The sequence below is a fragment of the Vipera ursinii genome (genome assembly GCF_947247035.1).
Source record: "Vipera ursinii genome assembly, chromosome: 4".
Lineage (NCBI taxonomy): Eukaryota > Metazoa > Chordata > Lepidosauria > Squamata > Viperidae > Vipera > Vipera ursinii.
The window spans coordinates 117,425,361-117,448,937 of NC_139514.1; the positions used below are offsets into that span (position 1 = coordinate 117,425,361).

A 23,577-nucleotide genomic window follows, 5' to 3' on the forward strand; every position below is an offset into this window, starting at 1 on the left:
CCCTCTGATCATCTTTGTTGCTCTTCTCTGCACTCTTTCTAGAGTCTCAACATCATTTTTCTATCGTGGCGTCCAGAACTGTTTGTACAGTATTCCAAGGATGACTTGACTAGTGCAGTATAAAGTACTATTATCATTTCTGGTAATCTTCATGCATATGAGGTGGTATATGCATGCAGCTGAGGAATAACCAATGCATGGATTAATCAGAATAGATCTGGAAGGGACCTTGGAGGTCTTCTAGTCCAACCCCCTGCTCTAGACATTTCAGACAAATGGCTGTCCAGTCTCTTCTTAAAAGCCTCCAGTGATGGAGCACCCACAAGTTCTCAAGGCCAGCTCTTCCACTGGTTAATTGTTCTCACTGTTAGGAAGTTTCTCCTTAAATGAGTACCTTGATTCATTCCATGCACAATTCTTGGATTCTATTTGCAGGATTTTTTAAACCCGGTTATCCATATTCCTGGAAACTAAATAATAGGCTCGGGCAATCCCCAGGCGACTGTTCATGCTCGCTGACAAGTTAAACTATAAGTCCCAGGATTTGGATCTTGTCAGAGTAATGTTTTTGCTTTTCTTTCTTTGGAAGCAACAAAGGCGTTTGGAGAGACAGCTGTTCTTGGAAAGCCACCAACTCAAAATGTCTGGGATGCTGAATCGCACGCTTGCAAGCAACAGCCCTTCATGGTGATAAATAATAATTATCAGGGACTTGGCTAAGGTTTGAAGTGGTTTGCAGCCCTTGTTTATGTAAGAGTGCAGATGCTATGCATCTTGGCTTCATAAGGTGTCTTACACAGAGACTGTCTAGCAGCCTTACTGGTGTGTGTACGTGTGTAGGGAGAGGATCTCAGTGCTTCAACGGGACTGAATAGATCAGGTATCAGAGAGAAGGACGAGAAACAACGGTTGGAAACCGAACAAAGAGAGAAGCAACCTAGAATTAAGGAGAAACTTCCTGACAGTGAGGACAATCAACCAGTGGAACAGCTGGCCACCAGAAATCGTGGGCACTCCATCACTGGAGGTTTTTAAGAAGAGACTAGACAGTCACCTGTCTGAGATGTTATAAGTTCTCCTGCTTGAGCAGGGGGCTGGACTAGAAGACCTCCATGGTCCCTTCCATCTTCTATTCTGTTCTGTTCTGTTCTGTCCCGTCCCATCCCATCCCATCCCATCCCATCCCATCCCATCCCATCCCATCCCATCCCATCCCATCCCATCCCATCCCATCCCATCCTATTCTATTCCATTCCATTCCATTCCATTCCATTCCATTCCATTCCATGTTCTGTTCTGTTCTGTTCTGTTCCATCCTGTCCCATCCCGTCCCATCCTGGTGGGCCACGTTTGAAGACCCCTGGTCTAGATTCTTGTATATACACATGAACAATAAATCAGCTTAACTGGACCTTTAGATCTCAACTTCTAAAATGGGTTGTAAATAGCTCTGGGAAGGTCCATTGTAACTTTGAGCAGTTCTTAAGTGATCAGTCATAAGTTGAGGACTATCTGTAATTTGGTGAAGGTTGGAAGCAAATCCTTCTGTATAAATGGGTATTTGGTTAAGATAGATTTTGTGACCATGAAGGAATAATGTTTTCAGGAATCTACCTATTTTTTTAAAAAAAATATTTCCTTTTTCCTAGTATGCAAGTTCAAGGCTCACAAAAGGTGTGCCGTTCGGGCAATAAATAATTGCAAATGGACAACGTTGACTTCAATTGGAAGAGATATCATTGAGGATGAAGATGGTGTAAGTCTTGGCAACACGCGTGCTTCAGTTTTTTGTTGAAAAACAATTGCCTGTAATAACAATTAGGCAGGGTGGATTGTAGCTAGCTGTGGGCCCTGTCTAACAAACATGTTTTTAGCACATGATGTCCTATTGAATTCAGGATGTAACTCTATCACCAAGAAGATCTTGGACTATTTTCAAGTAGGCCCACGGGGAGTTACAGATTCCTTTCCAGCAGACTTGGAGGTGTCTACAAGAGCTTCATTTGCAGCTGCAGAAAATGGCCAGAGTTTAGGACCAATAGGCCACCTGGTCTTGCAGTTGTGAAGAAAGAGCATTAGTGGCCAAGGGTTGAGAATGAGAAGCTGAACAATGCCACTGGTGAAATGCTGAGGGTGTCTGTTCAGCTTCTTCAGAAATACGGTAGCTCTTCTTCCAGCCATCTTTGAAATGTTGTGGAAATCCTTGGGATCATCCTCATCTTGAACCTCATCCTGCATCCTCATCCTCATCTTTATCTTCATCCTCATTCTCACTCTCAACCTCACTCTCAACCTCAACCTAAACCTTAACATCATTTTCACCCTCACTCTCACTCTCGCTCTCACCCTAATCCTCATCCTCATCCTCAACCTCAACCTCAACCTCAACCTCAACCTCAGCATCATTTTTATCCTCAACCTCATCCTCAGTTTCAACCTCATCCTCATCCTCATCCTTGTCCTCATCGTCATTCTCACCTTCATCAATTTGTACCTCACATTCTTTTGTGTACAACTCAAGGCTGAGCACATGGTATTCCTGCCTCCTCTTTCCCCCAGTGAGATTGGTTGAGCTGAGAGACCCTGATTGACTTCTGACTAGAAGTCATGATCCTCTTGGTTTCTAGCCCATTGGGCCCATATGCTTCCCTTTACTCTTTGGAACATGAGGATGGCCTCAACCAAGGAAAAACACTGGAATAAAGTTCCTTGTGAGTGAGTGGATCTCTTCAGATCAGAGTGTCAGCATTCAGCTCAGAAATCCAAATAAAACTCCAGGTTCATGCCGTTTCTGAAAATTGTAACTGTTTATTGAATACATTGCTTGGTTATATTGAAGCAAAACTAACGCTGAGGTTCCCACACCAATTCATAGACTTAAGCAATAGCTTTCCAAGCCAAATCCCCAATGTCTTACATCATTCATATCAAGAAGTTCACTTTGTTATGGGAACCGTCTGCTTCAAATCCACACCTGTTCTGGTGTCCTTGACAAGGCTTCAGGCTCCCCTGGTCTGCAGCTGAATCGAAGTTGAACTTTCTTATTTCTCCTCCCATTGACTCTAATCAACCTTCCCTCCAGGTAGCCATGCCTCATCAGTGGCTAGAAGGCAATCTTCCGGTCAGCGCCAGATGTGCTGTGTGTGACAAAACCTGCGGCAGTGTTCTCCGCCTGCAAGATTGGAAGTGCCTTTGGTGCAAGACAATGGTAAGTGTAGGCTGTGCTTTTGTGAAGATGTTCTCCTGGACTGGGACAAGAAGCTGACCATAAAGCATGGGTGGCGGTGGCGGTGGTGATAAAAGAGTCACAATGACAGTTGTGGTTGTGTGCTCGAACCTTTTTATCTGCATCACAACACATACACAACAGGACTGAGGTTCCAGTGGGCTTGTTTGTGACTGGGCGGGTGTCTTTGATGCTTGGGGTTTCCTTGCAGACATTTTATTACCCAGCTGGGTAGCATCATCAGTGTTTGGGACCATAATTGTGACTGCTTTCACCCTCCAGTTAATTAAGTCCTAGTGGACAATCCCTTAAATACGAGCCAGCCGTGTGCTGCAGCTGCCAGAAAAACCAACACAGTGCTAGGCTGCATGAACAGAGGGATAGAATCAAGATCATGTGAAGAGTTAATACCACTTTACAATGCCTTGGTAAGGCCACACCTGGAATACTGCATCCAGTTTTGGTCACCACGATGTAAAAAAGATGTTGAGACTCTAGAAAGAGTGCAGAGAAGAGCAAGAAAGATTATCAGGGGACTGGAGGCTAAAACATATAAGGAACAGTTGCAGGAATTGTGTATGTCTAGTTTAATGAAGAGGGGGGACATGATAGCAGCGTTCCAGTATCTCAGGGGCTGCCCCAAAGAAGAGGGAGTCAAGCTATTCTCCAAAGCCCCTGAAGGCAGGATAAGAAGCAACAGGTGGAAACTAACCAAAGAGAGAAGCAACCTAGAACTCAGGAGAAACTTCCTGACAGTTAGAACAATTAACCAGCGGAACAACCTGCCTCCACAAGCTGTCAATGCTCCAACCCTGGAAGTTTTTAAGAAGAGACTGGACAGCCATTTGTCTGAAATGGTATAGGGTTTCCTGCCTGAGCAGGGGGTTGGACTAGATGACCTCCAAGGTCCCTTCCAACTTTATTATTATTATTATTATTATAAGGAACTCCTGTCATTAGGGGATTTCAAATCGGAGCATAGATTTTCCTGAAGCTCTCCAGTTCCTTAAAAATCCATTATGTTACCTGTTTTGCCCTTTGTATTAATGGCACAGAGGTGAAATTGAATTCATTGAAACAATGCATGTTTCCAGATGGCATTGTGGATTCATTTGCGGTTGCCAGGAATCCACTACTTACTGCTTAAGCTACAGCAACTTAAAATGTACAGGTAGCCCTCGACGCACAACCGCAATCGAGCCCAAAATTTCTGTTGCTAAGCGACTCACTTGTGAAGTGAGTTTTGCCCCATTTTACGACCTTTCTCTCCTTGGCTGTTAAGTGAATCACTCCAATTGTTAAGGGAGTAACAAGGGTTCTTAAGGGAATCCGGCTTCCCCATTGACTTTGATTGTCAGAAGTTTGCCAAAGGGGATCACGTGACCCCGGCACTCTGCAACTGTCATAAGTACATGCCAGTTGCCAAGCATTTGAATTTTGATCACGTGACCATGGGGACGCTGCAACGGTCATAAGTGTGAAAAACGGCCATACATCACTTTTCCCAGTGCTATTGTAACTTGGGACAGTCACTAAACGAGTGGTCAAGACTGCCTTTATTTGTTTATGAGGAATTGCTCTCACCAACCCATTGACTCTTATGGTGCATCTCTCAGTTGATTTCCTGCATTTTTGAAGAATTGTTTATTAAATGCTTTTAATAAAGAAAATAGCCAAAGAAGCTCTGGATGCATCTTCAGATATTATAATAATAAGCTATTTATTTAGAACTTGGATGCAAAGCTGCTAGCCGTGGCTGTTGCTTCCCAGCTTGCCAGCTGCCTGATTTTCTTTTTAAGTTTCTCTGCTATTCCTGATAGTTAACCTAATTAGTTTAATTTAATTTCACTTAATTTAATTCCATATTGGCTTGATTTATAATTTTACCATGTTTTTGTCCCCGGATAAGACCAAACAGCTTACCTAATTAAAAGTAATCAGACAATGAAGCATAAACAAATGGATCTGCAGCCTGAAATCTGTTTTAATAGGACCTTCTGTTTTCTTCTTCTTCTCCTTTTATTACTTTTGAAAATCAAAAGAGGCATGATAAGTAGCTGTCTCCTCTACGCATCCATTGAATTATGGACAAATAGCGCTTTTCTAATTGCGCACGGTGGACCTTGTTAATGGATTTCTTTTTTTAAGGATTGTTTTGCTTGGTCTGTTCAAACTGCCTTTATGTATGTTGTCTTTTATACTTCCGCGATAAGTCCAAATGCGTAAACTTAGCAAGAGTTTGCAGTTACTACTTAGAGAAGTTGTGTTGATGGTTCCACGCATTCGGTTTAAGCCATTTTGCCCCTTGCCCTTTTCGTAATATACTACACTGTGGTCTTTCAGTTGCAATGGAACTTCCCCCCCACCTTCCTAATAATTATTTGGATTTCTCCCACCCAGGAATTCCTACAAGCCCACCAAATTTTTTTTGAGTTGGCGATGCATTTTGCTACATAAAATTTGAACATAGATGTCCAATCTGAACTGGGTAAAAAACAACTTCAGGTCAAAAAAACAGCAGACCATCAGTGCTAGAAGGGAGGAGGAGGAGGAGGAGGAGGAGGAGGAGGAGGAGGAGGAGGAGGAGGAGGAGGAGGAGGAGGAGGAGGAGGAGGAGGAGGAGGACTGTGGGGTCCTTGTTGATCTCTGAGCTTGGGGGTTTTCTTGCAGACTTTTCATGACCCAACTAGGTAACATCATTGGTACTAGAATGGAGAGAAGTTTGCAAAGAGGAGGAGGAGGAGGAGGAGGAGGAGGAGGAGGAGGAGGAGGAGGAGGCAGAATAGGAGGACTGTGGGATCCTCGCTGCTCTCTGAGTTTGCTTGTAGATGTTTCATTACCCAAACTAGGGAACGCCATCAGCACTATCTCTGTTTATCACTGATCCTCTAGCACTGATGATGCTACCTAGTTTGGCTAGTGAAATGCCAAATGCAAGAAAACAAGCAAGCTCAGAGAGCACCAAGGACTCCACAGTTCTCCTCCTCCTCCTCCTCCTCCTCCTCCTCCTCCTCCTCCTCCTCCTCCTCCTCCTCCTCCTCCTCCTCCTCCTCTCCACAAATCCCACTCCCTTCTAGCACTGATGATGCTACCTAGTTTGGCTAATGAAACGTCTGCCAGAAAACAAGCAAGCCCCAAGGAGCTCTCAAATATGAATATTTCATTCCAGGCCAATCTGGGTGTTCCACGGCTGCAGATGGAGCTTCTCTGTGGCCGGGTGAATCTGTTCTAAACCAGCCCTCTTCTCGCACCCCTAATCAAAGGAAGAGTCTGGAAAGCGTCCAAGATCAAAAGGCTTCTGCCAAGTTTTAATTACACTGTTACAAAAATACAAGAGCTTGACTTCTCAAAGAAAAAGTTGCTTTCAGCAACTAGCCCCTCCCCAAACACTTCTTTTATAGAGAGCTCAGGGCGTGGTCTCCCTGTGCCTCCTCCCGAGGAGTCCCATAGCCTTCCTTTGTTTGTCCCTGCTCGTCTGCCTCCTGCGTCGGGCGTCCTTGAACAGGGCCAGCTGTGGGTCATCATCCTCCGCACTCTCGGGCTCACACAGCTGAGAAGAGGTTCCCGGCTGAGGACTCTGCAAAGTCTCCAAATCATCATCAGCCGGTTCGTTTCCCTCCTCCCCCACATCTGAGTCCTCCGATACATCGGACCCGGCTGTCGGGCCCACAGGCTGGCCCTGAGTCACAACACTATCCCGCACCGCAGGGCCCTTCCCCCGGGTCTGCCGATCCGGATGCGGTCGGGATGGGAACTGTTCGTGAAAAGCAGTCACCAACGCAGGGGCATGAACGGCGGTCGCGTCTTCCCATGTGAAGTCCTCCGGCCCGTACCCTTTCCACTCGATCAGGTACTGGAAGCGACCTTTCAGCCAGCGGGAATCCCTGATGCTGGCGACCTCGTACTCGGGGGTGCTGTCGCCATCACGAGGTCCTGATGGGGGAGGTTCCGCTTGGCGAAGTGGACAAGCCGGTTGTTCGGGGACCAACAAGGACCGATGGAAGACGGGGTGCACGCGCAGGGAACGTGGCAGAGTTAAACGATAAGCGACCGGGTTGATGACGGCCTCGACTGGGAACGGTCCAAGGTAACGGTGGTCCAGCTTCCTCGCCGGCCGAGTGGATGGTAGGTTCCTGGTGGACAGCCAGACCCGATCCCCCACCGATAATGGAGGCGTATCCCTTCTCGACCGATCGGCGAACCTCTTGTAGTCGGCCTTGGCCTTCTCCAGCTGCCGTCGCACCAACCGATGGATCGCCTGTAACTCCGCCATGAATTCGTTCGCTGCCGGCTCCGGTGAGTCCACGGGAGAAAGGGGGAAAAACCGAGGGTGATAACCCACATTGGCCAAGAACGGTGTCATCTGCGTGGAGGTGTGCTGCGAGTTGTTAAAGGCAAACTCGGCTATGGCCAAATAGTCCACCCAATTGTCCTGCTGCAGGTTAACGTAGCAGCGCAGATACTGCTCCAAAATGCCGATGACCTTCTCGGTACCCCCGTCGGTCTGAGGATGATGCGCGGACGAGAGGCAAACCTTAATGTCCAACGCCCGCATCAACTCCTGCCAGAAGCGGGCTGTAAACTGGGCCCCCCTATCGGAGACGACTCTATCGGGAAGGCCGTGCAGCCGGAACACCTGTTGGATGAACATGCGACTAGTGGCGCGAGCTGACGGTAAGCCGCGACAGGGGATGAAGTGCGCCATCTTGGTCAACATGTCCACCACCACAAACACTGTCGTGAAGCCGGAGGATGGGGGTAGATCCGTCAGAAAGTCCATGGACACAGCCCCCCAGGGTCTCTTGGGCGTTGGCAAAGGCTGCAGTAAACCAGGCGGGGCCCCTGTCGCTGACTTGGCCTGCCTGCATGGGACGCAGGAGGTGACATAAGACTGGACATCGTGTCGGACTCGGGGCCACCAGAATGTACGGGAGACCAGGTTCAGAGTCTTGAACAGGCCAAAATGCCCCGCAGCCGGGTTATCATGACATTGGCTGAGGACGAGTCCCCTGAGTGGCCCTCCTGGAACATAGAGCCGGTCACGATAATACAGGAGTCCATCCGTGACCGACCAAGGCGAATCTGGCCCCACCTCTTCCTTCCGCTGAGCCACCCACGCCTCCTGCTGCTGCGCCTCCCGGATCCGAGCCCGTATATCCACCGGCTCCCGCACCGCAGCAAAAGACTCGACGGGGATCACGGTCCTGGGCGGAAGCTTGTCTTCCACTCGGGTGTACTCGGGCTTCCTGGACAGAGCATCCGCTCTCTGGTTGTGCCCGCTTGGTATGTACCGCACCCGGAAGTCAAACCTCGCAAAGAAGAGGGACCACCGGATCTGGCGTTGGTTCAAATTCCGAGCGGTCTGCAGGCTTTCCAGATTCTTGTGGTCCGTCCGGACCTCGATTTGATGCCGTGCCCCCTCCAGATGATGCCTCCAAGCCTCGAACGCCGCCTTGATGGCCAGCAGCTCCTTCTCCCAGATGGTATAGTTGCGCTCCGAGGGATTCAATTTCCGTGAGTGATACGCGCAAGGGAAAAGGGTACCGTTGGGCGTCGCTGCCTGAAGTAACACGGCCCAAATGGCAATGTCGGAGGCGTCCGCCTCCACGACAAATGGCCGTTGCGGGTCAGGATGCTTCAAGATGGGCTCCTTCATGAAGGCGTCCTTCAGAGCTTGGAACGCCTGTTGTTCGGGGGCGTTCCACTGGAACCGAGTCTTCTTCTGCAGGAGCCGGGTGAGGGGGGCTGTCAAGGCAGCAAAGCCAGGGATGAATGTCCGATAGTAGTTGGCAAATCCAAGAAGTCGCTGAATATCCTTCACGCGACGCGGGGGTTGCCAACTCTGCAATGACTCAACTTTACTCGGTTCCATGGCGATGCCCTCAGGAGAAATGCGGTGACCCAAGAAATCAATGGTCACCTGGTAGAACTGGCACTTCTCCAACTTGGCAAACAGCCGATGATTCCGGAGGCGCTGCAGGACCTGACGGAGATGCTGATGATGCGCTTCACGCGACGGGGAGTAAATCAGGATGTCGTCCAGGTAAATCACAACAAACTGGTCCAACAGATCCCGAAAGACGTCATTCATAAAATGCTGAAACACAGCGGGGGCGTTGGTCAGGCCAAACGGCATCACCGTGTACTCGAAATGTCCATAGCGAGTACCAAACGCCGTCTTCCACTCATCACCCGGCCGAACCCTGACGAGGTTGTAAGCTCCACGCAGGTCCAGTTTCGTGAAGATCTTAGCCTCCCGGAGTCGGTCCAAGAGCTCGGGGATGAGGGGCAGCGGGTAGCGGTTACGCACCGTGATAGCGTTGAGTTTCCGGTAGTCACAGCAAAGCCGTAACTCGCCCGACTTCTTTTTGACGAAGAGCACGGGCGCAGACACTGGCGAGGACGAGGGCCGGATGAAACCACGAGCCAAGTTCTTCGTCAGGAAGTCCCGCAATGCAGCCAACTCGGGCTCCGACATGGAGTACAAACGCCCCACTGGGAGAGGCGCATCAGGGACTAGGTCAATGGAGCAGTCGTAGGGCCTGTGCGGGGGTAATTGGTCCGCCTCTGACTCGCTGAACACGTCAGCAAAGTCGGACAGTTCGGGAGGCAAGGAAACCCCTGAGGAACCCTCCACCTGGCCGGCACAGATATGGCGGGTGTGGTCCACGCACTGCAAACTTGGGAAGGTGACCAAGTTCTGAGACCAATAGATCTGTGGATCATGCGCCCGGAGCCACGCCAGTCCCAAGACCACGGGGAAGTGCAGATCCGAAGTGACGTAGAACTGAATGGCCTCCACATGGGTACTGATGGCCATACACACGGGTTGCGTGGCGGCCGTGATAGGCCCGGACAGGAGCACTCGACCATCGATGGTCTCCACAAGCATGGGCGGATCCACTGGACACTGGGGAACAGCCCATTTGGCCACAAAGGCCGAATCCATAAAGTTAGTGGTAGCCCCAGAGTCAATTAAGGCATGGACTGGAATCCCCTCTGACTTGCCAGGGAGGATCAGACGTGCCTCCAAAATCAAATGCCGTGGAGGTTCACAGGCACCGTTGGAACGGCGTCGCTCGGAGTGGATGTTGTGGGTCGCCCGATCTTTCACACCGTCTAGATCGGGCTCGGGCCGTTTCCCGATAACAAAGCAGGGGACTTTCTCAGGGCAGGCTTGGTCACTGACGCCCGCTGACGCTTCTTCGGGCAAGAAGCAGCCAAATGTCCAGGGTCCCCACAGTAAAAACACAACCCCTCCGATCGTCGTCTGTCCATTTCCGTCACCGATAGACGGGACCTGGCGGCACCCAGCTCCATTGGCTCCTCCCTCTGGACCGGGGGCTCACGCACAACAGGGGCGGCAGGGGTCTGTGGGGTGGCACGGCGACTCTTACGCTGCTGCAGCCGGGCATCGATCCGCAGACAAAGATGGATCAGCCCATTCAGGTCTGAGGGAATGTCCACGCGGGCCAGCTCATCCAACATCTCCTCTGACAAGCCATCCTGAAAGGCATCCACGAGCGCAGCCTCATTCCAGGCGGAATCCTGGCTAAGCAGCCGGAAATCGCTGATATAGGCCTGTAGAGGGCGCTGACCCTGCCTCAAAGCTTTCAGGCGTCGGGTGGCCGTCTGTGCCTTAATCGGGTCCTCGTACATGAGGCGCATATGGTCACAAAACCCCCCAAAGTTATCCAACAAAGGGCTAGGCTGTGCCAACAGAGGCGTGCCCCAACGAGCTGCATCTCCCGACAGAAGGCTCAACACGAATCCCACCTTATCTCGGTCAGTGGGGAAATCAGCTGCTTTCACGCTGATATAAAGCTGGCATTGTCCCAGGAAGGCAGGAAACAGTTCTGGATTACCAGCAAATTTATCCGGCATAGCTATCTGACATTTCCTCCTGGGTGGGGGGGCAGCATGTACCTGAGCCTGCAGTTGTGCCACCTGAGTGGCCAGCAAGGTGAGTTGCTGGTTGAGCTGGACATTCTCGGCAAGAAGCTGCTCCATCGTAGTATTAAGGGGTGGGTGGCTGAAAGCAAACTGTTCTAAACCAGCCCTCTTCTCGCACCCCTAATCAAAGGAAGAGTCTGGAAAGCGTCCAAGATCAAAAGGCTTCTGCCAAGTTTTAATTACACTGTTACAAAAATACAAGAGCTTGACTTCTCAAAGAAAAAGTTGCTTTCAGCAACTAGCCCCTCCCCAAACACTTCTTTTATAGAGAGCTCAGGGCGTGGTCTCCCTGTGCCTCCTCCCGAGGAGTCCCATAGCCTTCCTTTGTTTGTCCCTGCTCGTCTGCCTCCTGCGTCGGGCGTCCTTGAACAGGGCCAGCTGTGGGTCATCATCCTCCGCACTCTCGGGCTCACACAGCTGAGAAGAGGTTCCCGGCTGAGGACTCTGCAAAGTCTCCAAATCATCATCAGCCGGTTCGTTTCCCTCCTCCCCCACATCTGAGTCCTCCGATACATCGGACCCGGCTGTCGGGCCCACAGGCTGGCCCTGAGTCACAACAGAATCCTCTCCGTGACCCCCAAAACAGGGCCACGTTTCCTGTCTCCAAAGTTCCCTACTGCATGCAGGTGCAAAAACCCATTTGTGAAGCTGAGCAGGCCACACAAGGAGCATTTCAACCCCCCACCCCACCCCGCTTTGCTTTGGGGAAAACATTAATAATCTGAAGCAAAACCAGGTGATCTGTCAACCTCAAATGTGGAGTCTTGCATTTGCTACTTGGCAAAATTCAAAGCAATGAGTCAGGCCTTCTGGCTCAGTCATTAAATTAATCAAATTATTATTCGTAATTTAATCATGAATGACTCTTAGATGTTACTTTGGAAACTGCTTTACAGCTAGTCCTCGGCTTACAACACTTCCTTTAGTGACAACTCGAAGTTACAACAGCACAGTTTTTCACACTTACGACCGTTGCACATGATCGAAATTCAGACACTTGGCAACTGACTCGTACTTATGATGCTTGCAGTGTCCCGGAGTCCTGTGACCCCCTTTTGCGACCTTCTGACAAGCAAAGTCAAGCCGGATTTACTTAACAACCATTTTACTACCTTAACAACTGTGGCAAGGAAGGTTGTAAAATGTGGCAACCCTCACTTAACAAATGTCTCACTCAGCAACAGACGTTTGGGGGTCAGGGGTGGTCATTTAGTTGAGGAATTGCCTGCTTTCAGATTTGCATTTTTGCCACAAAATCGCCTTTTTCATAATCCGCGGCGCCTCCATTTTTTGAACCCATTTCCAGGTGCATACAGCTTGCAGAGACTCGTATCCGCGCAAGTGTCCCCTCGGCCAGTGCAAAGTCTCAATTATTCCGCCCACAGCACTGAACAGCATAGATTCTGATGGTATGTATGTTAACATGGCAAATGTATGATTATGCAACATGCATGATGTGTGCTGCATGAGTGCATGCAGCCTGTAATGGGGATAATGGTACAGGAAAGTTTGCAAAACACCAGAAAAGCTTTAATGGGAGATGGAAGCAATTCAAGCTGAATGTGAATGTCTTAGTACTTTACAGAACAGAACAGAACAGAACAGAACGGAACGGAACGGAACGGAACGGAACGGAATGGAATGGAATGGAATGGAATGGAATGGAATAGAATAGAATATTGGAACAGAACAGAACAGAACAGAACAGAATAGAATAGAATAGAGGAATGTAGAAATGTAGAATAGAATAGAATAGAATAGAATAGAATAGAATAGAATAGAATAGAATAGAATAGAATAGAATATGGAATAGAATAGAATAGAATAGAATAGAATAGAATAGAATAGAATAGAGTAGAATAGAATAGAATAGAATAGAATAGAATAGAATAGAATAGAATAGAATGGAGGAATGTAGAAATGTAGAATAGAATAGAATAGAACAGAACGGAATGGAATTGAATATTGGAATAGACTAGAATAGAATATTGGAATAGAATAGAATAGAATAGAATAGAATAGAATAGAATAGAATAGAATAGAATAGAATAGAATATGGAAGGGACCTTGAAGGTCATCTAGTCCAACTCCCTGCTCAGGCAGAAAACCTATTCCATTTCAGACAAACGGCTGTCCAGTCTCTTCTTAAAAACCTCCAGTGTTGGAGCATTCACAGCTTCTGGAGGCAAGGAGTTCCACTGGTTAATTGTTCTAACTGTCAGGAAATTTCATCCTTAGTTCTAGGAGGTTGCTTCTCTCCTTGGTCAGTTTCCATCCGTTGCTTCTTGTCCTGCCTTCGGGCGCTTTGGAGAATAGCTTGACTGCCTCTTCTTTGGGGCAGCCCCTGAGATACTGGAAGACTGCTGTCATGTCCCCCCCACCCCAGTCCTTCTTTTCCCTAGACCAGGCATACACAAGTCCTGCAACCGTTCTTCATATGTTTTTGTCTTGCCGATTTCCATGTAAGTGTAATGTAACAGAATTATTTTTATTTTTATTTTATTTTAATTCCATTTATATCCCGCCCTTCTCCAAAGACTCAGGGCGGCTTTACAAACTTAGCAGTAGCCTTCATTCTATGTATATGCCTGCTTATTAGGGCTTTTGCCCCCCCCCAAGCGGCATTATTACAAAGTCAGCTTAATTGCCCCCAACAATCTGGGTCCTCCTTTTACCTACCTGGGAAGGATGGAAGGCTGAGTCAACCTGGAGCCTGGTGGGACTCGAACCTGCACTAATTGCAGGCAGCTGGTGTTACTTAAGGAGGCATTAGCCCACTGCTCCACCAAGGCTCTTTTGATGACACTTTTAATGACACTTAAGATACAAACACACAGATTCATGCTTCTAATTAGGTTTCAATTTGTAGAGACCTGACAGATTTCCATAAAGTCAAACACAGAAATGAATTTTCTACGTTCTAAAACAGGCACGTGAAACTCACGACATCACGTGACGTCACGCAACGTCTCGGGACTTTTTCCCCATTGCCGGTAATGGGGTGGGCACGGTTTTGGCATAAAATGTTGAGACTTTGGGAAAAACACAGTGAAGAGCGAGAGAGATGATCAGGGGACTGGAGGCTAAAACATACAAAGAACAGTTGCTGGAATTGGGGATGTCTAGTTTAATGAAGAGAAGGACGAAGGGTGACATGATGGCAGTCTTCCAGTATCTCAGGGGCTGCCCCAAAGAAGAGGGAGTCAAGCTATTCTCCAAAGCACCTGAAGGCAGGACAAGAAGCAATGGATGTAAACTGACCAAGGAGAGAAGCAACCTAGAACTAAGGAGAAACTTCCTGACAGTGAGAACAACTAACCAGTGGAACAACCTGCCTCCAGAAGTGGTGAATGCTCCAACCCTGGAAGTTTTTAAGAAGAGACTGGACAGCCATTTGTCTGAAATGGTAAAGGGTTCCCTGCCTGAGCAGGGGGTTGGAGTAGACGACCTCCAGGGTCCCTTCCAACTCTGTTATTCTGTTCTCTGAGTCTATTTGTAATAATCCTCAATCCTGTGTCCACAATTGTTTCCCAAATTCATTAATAACCTCTTGATTGCAACTGCTGGAGATAGGAAAAAGGTTTTAGCTGGTTGATATGATTTTATTTCTGATGTTGCGTGCAGGTTTCTGGAAGGCCACCTGTCCACCCACGTGCGCCAGTCCTCTGTTGGTTTTTGTGAATTCGAAGAGTGGAGACAATCAGGGCGTGAAATTCCTTCGGCGCTTCAAGCAGTCACTAAACCCAGCTCAGGTCTTCGATTTAATGAACGGGGGGCCTCATTTAGGGTAACCTGGTTTATTTGCTATCCAGGGTTATTTGGGAAAGGAATGAAAGCAGATTAGCAGAAATGCACTTTCGGACAATTTAAGAGACGCAGAGTCTGCGGCCTCTAGACTAGAGCGTTGACACCCAGCCTCAGCAATATGAAGGAAAACGTGGACTTCAACTCCCAGAATTCTCGCCTCCTGGCTGGGGCATTCTGGGAGTTGAAGTCCCTACAACTTCAAGTTGCCAAGTTTGAAAAATACTGCTCTCGATTCTTCTCCAGTGGTGAACAATTAATATTATTATTTTTTCCCCGAAAAAGCATGTTCGGTACGTCACACAGCAGGCATCCTGCATTTTAAAATCCCTTTTCTGATAAAAAATTTTGGTAAATGGAATTCCCTTACTGAGGTCGTAAGCGCGAAAAATGGTCATAAGTCACTTTTTTCAGTGTCGTTGTAACTTTGAACAGTCGCTAAACAGGTTGAGGGCTATCTGTAATCCCGACATTGGATTCCCAGTTTGTTTTCTTCATCGGGCTGATATCTGTTTCTCATTTCCTCCTGTCATTTGTTAAATCTAAAAGTTTCTGCTTAATAATATATATATTATTAATATATTCTTAGTAATATATTCTTTTTTGGTTCTCAGTACTATTTGAATATGATTTTAAAGGTGCTGTTTTTTCCCCCTAGAAAGTTCTCCAACGCTTTGTTCCCAACACAGTTGACTTTCAGGGTTATAAGATTCCCCGGCTAAGAGCATGGATTCGAATACAGAACATGCCTTCTCTTTTTTTTTCAGTTTGCGGTTATTTCAGAAGTTTGACAATTTTCGAATCCTGGTGTGCGGAGGAGATGGCAGCGTTGGCTGGGTGTTGTCCGAAATTGATAAACTCAACCTACACAAACAGGCAAGTGTCTTGTTTCTTTCTCCTCAAGAGAAGAGAAGGGAGCTTTGTTTTTTTAAAAAAACTAGAACAGGAAAGAAAAAAAGAACATGCCATCATTATAATTAAACATAAAAAATGTGTTTAAGAGTTTAAGAGTAGTTAACATTAAACGGGGTAATGTTTATTATTTTATTTTATTTTATTTTATTTTATTTTATTTTATTTTATTTTATTTTATTTTATTATTTTATTTTATTTTATTTTATTTTATTTTATTTTATTTTATTTTATTTTATTTTATTTTATTTTATTATTTTATTTTATTATTTTATTTTATTTTATTTTATTTTATTTTATTTTTTATTTTATTTTATTATTTTGTTTTGTTTTGTTATTTTATTTTTTTATTTTATTTTATTATTTTGTTTTATTTTATTTTATTTTGTTATATTATTTTATTTTATTTTATTTTAATCCCATCATTATTTTTACACATAACTGAAGGCAAAGCTTTCATGGCTAAGGCGAGACTAGAACTCCCAGTCTCCTGGTGATTGCTTCAAAGTCACTCAGTCACCTTTCATGGCTAAGGCAGGACTAGAACTCCCAGTCTCCTGGTGATTGGTTCAAAGTCACCCAGTTACCTTTCATGGCTAAGGCGGGACTAGAACTCCCAGTCTCCTGGTGATTGGTTCAAAGTCACCCAGTTACCTTTCATGGCTAAGGCGGGACTAGAACTCCTAGTCTCCTGGTGATTGGCCCTAGGTCACTCATCTGGCTTTCATAGCTAAAGTGGGACTAGAACTCCCAGTCTTCTGGTGATTGGTTGAAAGTCACCCAGTCACCTTTCATGGCTAAGGCGGGACTAGAACTCCCAGTCTCCTGGTGATTGGTTCAAAGTCACCCAGTTACCTTTCATGGCTAAGGCGGGACTAGAACTCCTAGTCTCCTGGTGATTGGCCCTAGGTCACTCATCTGGCTTTCATAGGTAAAGTGGGACTAGAACTCCCAGTCTTCTGGTGATTGGTTGAAAGTCACCCAGTCACCTTTCATGGCTAAGGCGGGACTAGAACTCCCAGTCTCCTGGTGATTGGTTCAAAGTCACTCAGTCCCCTTTCACGGCCAAGGCAGGACTCGAACTCACGGCCTCCTGCCTCCTAGCCTGATGGCCTAGAGCAGGGGTCAGCAACCTCGGCTCTTTTATGACTCGTGGACTTCAACTCCCAGAATTCCTGAGCCAGCATAGCTGGCTCAGGAACTCTGGGAATTGAAGTCCACGAGTCATAAAAGAGCCGAGGTTGCCGACCCCTGGCCTAGAGCAAACTGACTCTCAAAAAAAGCGAATCGCAAGTCTAAACGTTCGCCTTCCTTTCAGTGTCATCTGGGGGTGTTGCCACTTGGGACGGGAAACGACCTTGCCCGGGTCCTCGGCTGGGGCGGTTCCTGCGACGATGACACACAACTGCCTCAAATCTTAGAAAAGTTAGAACGAGCCAGCACCAAAATGCTAGACAGGTAAGGGAGCTCCTCCCTTGTTTTCATTTTAGTTTGGGGATTGTCCAATCTTCCCAGGATCAGCCTTCCTTTCTTGGCGAATCCTCCGGCTTCTCGGATTATTTGGAATTTTGGAATTTTTTCAGATGGAGCATCATGTCGTACGAACTGAGGTTGCCCTCCAAGCGATGCATCCTCCCAGTTACCCCCGAAGAAGACTCGGAAGACTGCCAGGTCAGTCTAAATGTTGGGGTGTCATGACATGATAAAAAATAAAAATGAAAAAATAAACCTAATTGGATTGTCAGGTCAATCTAAATTTTTAGATGTCATGAAATGCTACAAGATCTAATTTAGATGCGCGTGAACTGCATCGCGCTCTGCCTGCCTCTCGTCCTCCCTTCTCTCTTTCTACACACAAGCACACAAACACACCCAGGGAGAGAATTAAATGAACGTGCTTCTGAATTACAACAAAAAAAAAATGCTCGCTCTTGATTAATTAGGTATAGGGTTTCAGCAAATGCAGAAGAGGAGAGCTTGCAACAAAGCCATTAACGAGACCTAGGGTTCTTACGCCATTCCATTTAGCGGAAGTCGGTATCATTTAGTTGGAACCGATCTATTGATATTGTAATAAGAATAATTGCAAACGTTTTCACTCAGTGCTTAATTTCTAAAATGCAGAAGGAAGAGAAATTTCCCCTTCCCCCTCACAACTAATAATGGGAGCCCAATAAAGGGTTGAACTGTGGGGTCCTTGGTGCTCTCTGAGCTTAGAGGCTTTCTGGCAGACGTCTCATGACCCATCTAGGGAACATCATCAGTGCCAGTGGCGTAGCGTGGGTTGTCAGCACCCGGGGCAAGGCAAGTAATTTGCGCCCCGTAACCGCACGCGTGGCACCCCCCCCTCCACAGTGGGTGGCGACCCGGCGGCTCGGATCAGATTCGCACAGCCAGCACTGCAGTAAGAGAGAGTGAGTGAGCCAGGCAGGGGCAGAGAGCTGCGAGTGCGAGCGCCCCCCCAGATGTTGCGCCCGGTGCGGCCGGCCCCCCCTGCACCCCCCACGCTACGCCACTGATCAGTGCTAGAAGGCAGAGGGGTTTGCAGAGAGGAGGAGGAGGAGGAGGAGGAGGAAGAAGAAGAGGAGGAGGAGGAGGAGGATTGTGGGGTCCTTGGTGCACTCTGAGCTGGGTGGTTTTCTTGCAGACATTTCATGACCCAACTAGGGAACATCATCAGTGCAAGAATGAATGAATCAATCCAGAAATAGATTCTGGTCCACCAAACATATATGATGCTTTATTATAAGATGACAAACTTTTTTTTATATTGGAACAAACCCACACAGCTTGCTACTATTTTTAATTTATTTGTGGTCTGTCTAATGCCACTGAAGAATTGCAGCTTTTTCATGTCGCAATCACAAACTAATCAAGATAATAGCTTCGATCAAATGAAGAGACTGGACAGTCACTTGTCGGAAATGATATAGGGTTTCCTGCCTAAGCAGGGGGTTGGACTAGAAGACCTCCAAGGTCCCTTCCAACTTATTATTATTATTGTTCTGGTTGTTGTTCATGTCCACCACCTCTCTTATCTCTCTCTCTCATATATATATATATATATATATATATATATATATATATATATATATATATATATATATATATATATATATATATATATATATATAATATATACATACATATATATATATATATATATATATATATATATATATATATATATATACATAATATCTTTCTGTCTATCAATAGCTAGCTAGTTATCTATTGATCTAGCTAACTATAATCTATCATTTATATATCTATATATAAAATCTGTCTGTCTGCCTGTCTATCTATCTATAGCTACCTAGCTAATCTATTGATCTAGCTGACTATCATTTATTTATCATCTATATATAAAACCTGTCTGTTTGTCTGTCTCTCTCTCTATATATACAGTATATACATATATATATATATATATATATATATATATATCTAGCTAACTAGCTAGCTAGTTATCTATTTATCTAACTATCATCTATTTATCATCTATCATTTATCTACCATCTGTCTGTCTGTCTTTTTATTGATATTATGCGTGTTTGTGTGACGAACACATATTTATCATGCAGCTGCATTTTAAGATCCAAAGCTTTTTTTTTATTAAACTGTTTTCAGATGTCCATGTACGAGGATTCAGTTGCAACACATTTGACCAAGATCCTCGATTCGGATCAGCACTCCGTTGTTATATCGTCTGCCAAGTAAGTTCAATCCCACTGTGTACAATTGCCTTCTAAATTTAAAAAAAAAAACACAACTCTCTCCACCTCTCTTGATGTACAAAACCTTCCTTTGCCCTTGTCTGCCTCTGGAGCATCAATATAGCATGAGGTTGCTTACGGTCAAGTGAGAATTTTATTTCATACAAGCGAAAAGTGAGGTGAGGAAAGGGGAGGCTTTTGTGTGAGATATCCCAGATATATTTTCATTTGTCAAATATAAAATGTACAGTCTTAATGTTTTTTTTTAAAAATAAGTGGATGAGCTAAATTACTGCCTAATGTAAAATTAATGTTTTAACATCATCCATTTCCCTTCTTATTTGGGGATTTCGTTCTCCTGAAAAAGGATTTTGTGTGAAACCGTGAAAGGATTTGTGGCCAAAATAGGAAAGACTTGTGAGAAACCAGTGGGAAATGCAGAAACGGACGCCATGGCTCTTAAAGTAAGAATTAAGTTTCTTTTATTTAAAGGAATTATTCAGTGTTTGGTATTATATCTACGGATTTCCCCAACCTTAGTGTTCCTTTCATATGGATACACAGAAGGCTTACAGTAAATATTGGAAGCCTTCAGGTCTAAAGATGGTTAAAGAGGGCTAGCATTAAACCTAAATTTAACTGCTGGAATTGGGTATGTCCAGTTTAATGAAGAGAAGGACGAGGGGGGACATGATAACAGTGTTCCAATATCTCAGGGGCTGCCCCAAAGAAGAGGGAGTCAAGCTATTCTCCAAAGCGCCCGAAGGCAGGACAAGAAGTAACGGATGGAAACTAACCAAAGAGAGAAGCAACCTGGAACTAAGGAGAAACTTCCTGACAGTTAGAACAATTAACCAGTGGAACAACCTGCCTCTAGAAGTTGTGGATGTTCCAACACTGGAAGTTTTTAAGAAGAGACTGGACAGCCATTTGTCTGAAATGGTATAGGGTTTCCTGCCTGAGCAGGGGGTTGGACTAGATGACCTCCAAGGCCCCTTCCAACATCATCATTGTCATTATCATTTTCATCATCATTATTAAATGAGGCTTGACAACTGTCACAAAAACAGTTGTAAAATCAGATTGGTCATATTATCAGATTATCACAATTTATGGCCAGCATGGACAGGTCCCATTATGGTCAATTAGTTGAGAACTACCTGTATGTCTCTCCACTGAAATGGTTCTAGGGCTGGAGTCCTCAACCTTGGCAACTTTTAAGACTTGTGGACTTCAGCTCCCCAGAATTCCTCAGTTAGCCGTGCTGACTTGGGAATTCTGGGAGTTGAAGTCCACAGGTCTTAAAGTTGCCAAGGTTGCGGAGCCCTGTTCTAGAGTAGAGCAGTCTGCCTCATTTAAATTATGGAAGAGTTATAGAAGGGAATGTCTGTGGCTCAGGGTTGAACTGTGGGGTCCTTGGTGCTCTCTGAGCTTGGTGGTTTTTTTGGCAGATGTTTCATGACCCAACTAGGGAACTTCATCAATGCATCATCAGCAAGAAAACCATCAAGCACCAAGGATGCCACAGTGTGGAAGACTTCTTCAGAGATTGTTCAAGAAGCTACAAATCTCATAGAATAGAATAGAATAGAATAGAATAGAATAGAATAGAATAGAATAGAATAGAATAGAATAGAATAGAATAGAATAGAATAGAATAGAATAGAAAAGAGCTGGAAGGGACCTTGGAGGTCCTCTAGTCCACCCCCATGCTCGAGCAGGAGAACCTATACCATCTCAGACAAGTGACTGTCCAGTCTCTTCTTAAAAGTCTCCAGCAATGGAGCACCCACGATTTCTGAAGGCAAAGCTGTTCCACTGGTTAATTGTCCTCACTGTCAGGAAGTTCCTCCTTAGTTCCAGGTTGCTTCTCTGCTTGGTGAGTTTCCATCCGTTGCTTCTTGTCCTGCCTTCAGGGGCTTTGGAGAATAATTTGACCCCCTCGCAGCTCCTCAGATACTGGAACGCTGCTGTCCTGTCTCTCCTATTTCTTCTTTTCTTTAGACTAGCCAAACCCAAGTCCCGCAGCCGTTCTTCGTACGTTTTAATCTCCCGGCCTTTAATCGTCTGGGTTGCTCTTCCACAAATGACAGACTCAATAATTCCTTTCTCGAACTGTACCAGTACCTCTTTTATATTCCTGTATCATCTTTTCTTTTTTTTAGTGCTCAGAACTGAATGAGAAGTTGAGTCTATTGCTCCAGGCTCTCCAGGCTGAGACCCAGGTTACGCCGAGCCTTCCCCACATGGCTACCACCCCCATCGCAGAGGAAGAACCGGACGAGTCATCGAGCGAGGAATCTTTGTCGGACGCCAAAGAGCTGTTGACCGAGAACAACGCAGCTTCCCCAGCACAGCAGATGTTCAAGTCCCGAGAACAGCTGATGCTACGGGCCAACAGTTTAAAGAAAGCTCTGAGACAGATCATTGAGCAGGCAGAAAAAGGTGAAGGAGATTGAATTGGCTAGCTGTGCTTTGGGATCATGGTTTGTTGATGGGGCTGAATTGTCTTGGAAAAGTTTAAACTTGGCCTAAAGTAAACCCTTGTTCATTGGTGGCAAGTACAGGGCTAAAAGTCTATGGCGATTCTCAGTCATCCAGGTCATGGTTTTCCCAAAGGTGCTTTTTTCCCCAAGAGGTAACTGGAGCTTCTTTGTCCCCCCCCCCCTTCAGGACGTTTCATTTCTCACCCCAAGCAGCTTCTTCAGTTCTGGAGAAGCTTCTGAACTTCTGAAGAACTGAAGAAGCTTCTCCAGTTGATGTCTCAAAAGAGGTGGAGACTCTAGAAAGGGTACAGAGAAGAGCAACAAAGATGATTGGGAGACTGGAGGCCAAAACATATAGGGAACGTTTGCTGGAATTGGGTATGTGTAGTTTAATGAAGAGAAGGATGAGGGGTGACAGGATAGCAGCGTTCCCATATCTCTGGGGCTGCCCCAAAGAAGAGGGAGTCAAGCTATTCTCCAAAGCGCCCAAAGGCAGGGCAAGAAGCAACGGATGGAAACTCATCAAGGAGAGAAGCAACCTAGAACTAAGGAGAAATTTCCTGATAGTGAAAACAATTAACCAGTGGAACTCCTTGCCTCCAGAAGTGGTGAATGCTCCAACACTGGAAGTTTTTAAGAAGAGACTGGACAGCCATTTGTCTGAAATGGTATAGGGTTTCCTGCCTGAGCAGGGGGTTGGACTAGATGACCTCCAAGGTCCCTTCCAACTACTCCTTCTCCTTCTCCTTCTCCTTCTCCTTCTTCTTCGCTTCTCAGATGAGAAGCAAAACCTTTTTGAGGAAAAACAAAGAAAGTCCAGTGGCCATTTGAAAAACAAAATCAAAAATTGAAGAACAGAACTGAACTGAAGAAGCTTCTTGGATGAGAAGCGAAATGTCTTTAAGGCAAAACCAACGAAGTCCAGTTGCTGTTTGAAAAACGCTTTTGGGAGAAATACAAGGTTAATTTCTCCCTCTGCCTTCTGCAACTTACATACCTTCTCCCGCCTACCTGCAACTGAAGGTTTGCTGCCCTAACAGACTGACTACTGCTGGCCGTATCACCTGAAACTTAGGAAGTGAGGTTAACCATGACTTAACAATGGTTTGGGCAACTTATCCCAGTTTGTTGAAAATAATTTTTTTAAATCTGTCTTCCTTTTGCAAAGATGCAACCTTAAAAAAATAAAAATAAATAATAAATAAAATTATTGGCACGGGCCGATCTGCAAAGTCAAAACCAGCCCAGAGATCATTTTTTAATAAAAAGAAAGGATGGACACGGCCTGATTCTCTTTGGCGGGATATTACAAAAAGGAGGGATACCTAAATGCTTGTTAATCTTAAGGGCAGAATTCTGCAGCGTTGGATTAACACTGGGGGAATCTGATCATCACAGCAAAGGCACATAAAAAAAATGTCCTTTCTCATGAGTTTTCCCAGCGGAAATCAAAAAAACATGTAGATTGCACAGGCAAGTG

The 23,577-nt window shown here is 45.9% G+C and overlaps 1 protein-coding gene across 1 annotated transcript in view; it reads left to right on the forward strand.

The window, feature by feature from the left end:
• The window catches only part of DGKH (diacylglycerol kinase eta), a 114,503-nt gene that overhangs the window by 58,271 nt on the left and 32,655 nt on the right, over positions 1–23,577 (forward strand). The window contains exons 6-15 of the mRNA XM_083362295.1: positions 1,650–1,756; positions 3,083–3,208; positions 12,486–12,588; positions 14,804–14,966; positions 15,751–15,859; positions 17,214–17,353; positions 17,479–17,566; positions 19,526–19,611; positions 19,979–20,075; positions 21,777–22,056. Of these exons, the coding sequence (XP_083218421.1) occupies positions 1,650–1,756; positions 3,083–3,208; positions 12,486–12,588; positions 14,804–14,966; positions 15,751–15,859; positions 17,214–17,353; positions 17,479–17,566; positions 19,526–19,611; positions 19,979–20,075; positions 21,777–22,056 (1,299 nt within the window). The remainder of the gene's footprint in view (positions 1–1,649; positions 1,757–3,082; positions 3,209–12,485; positions 12,589–14,803; positions 14,967–15,750; positions 15,860–17,213; positions 17,354–17,478; positions 17,567–19,525; positions 19,612–19,978; positions 20,076–21,776; positions 22,057–23,577) is intronic.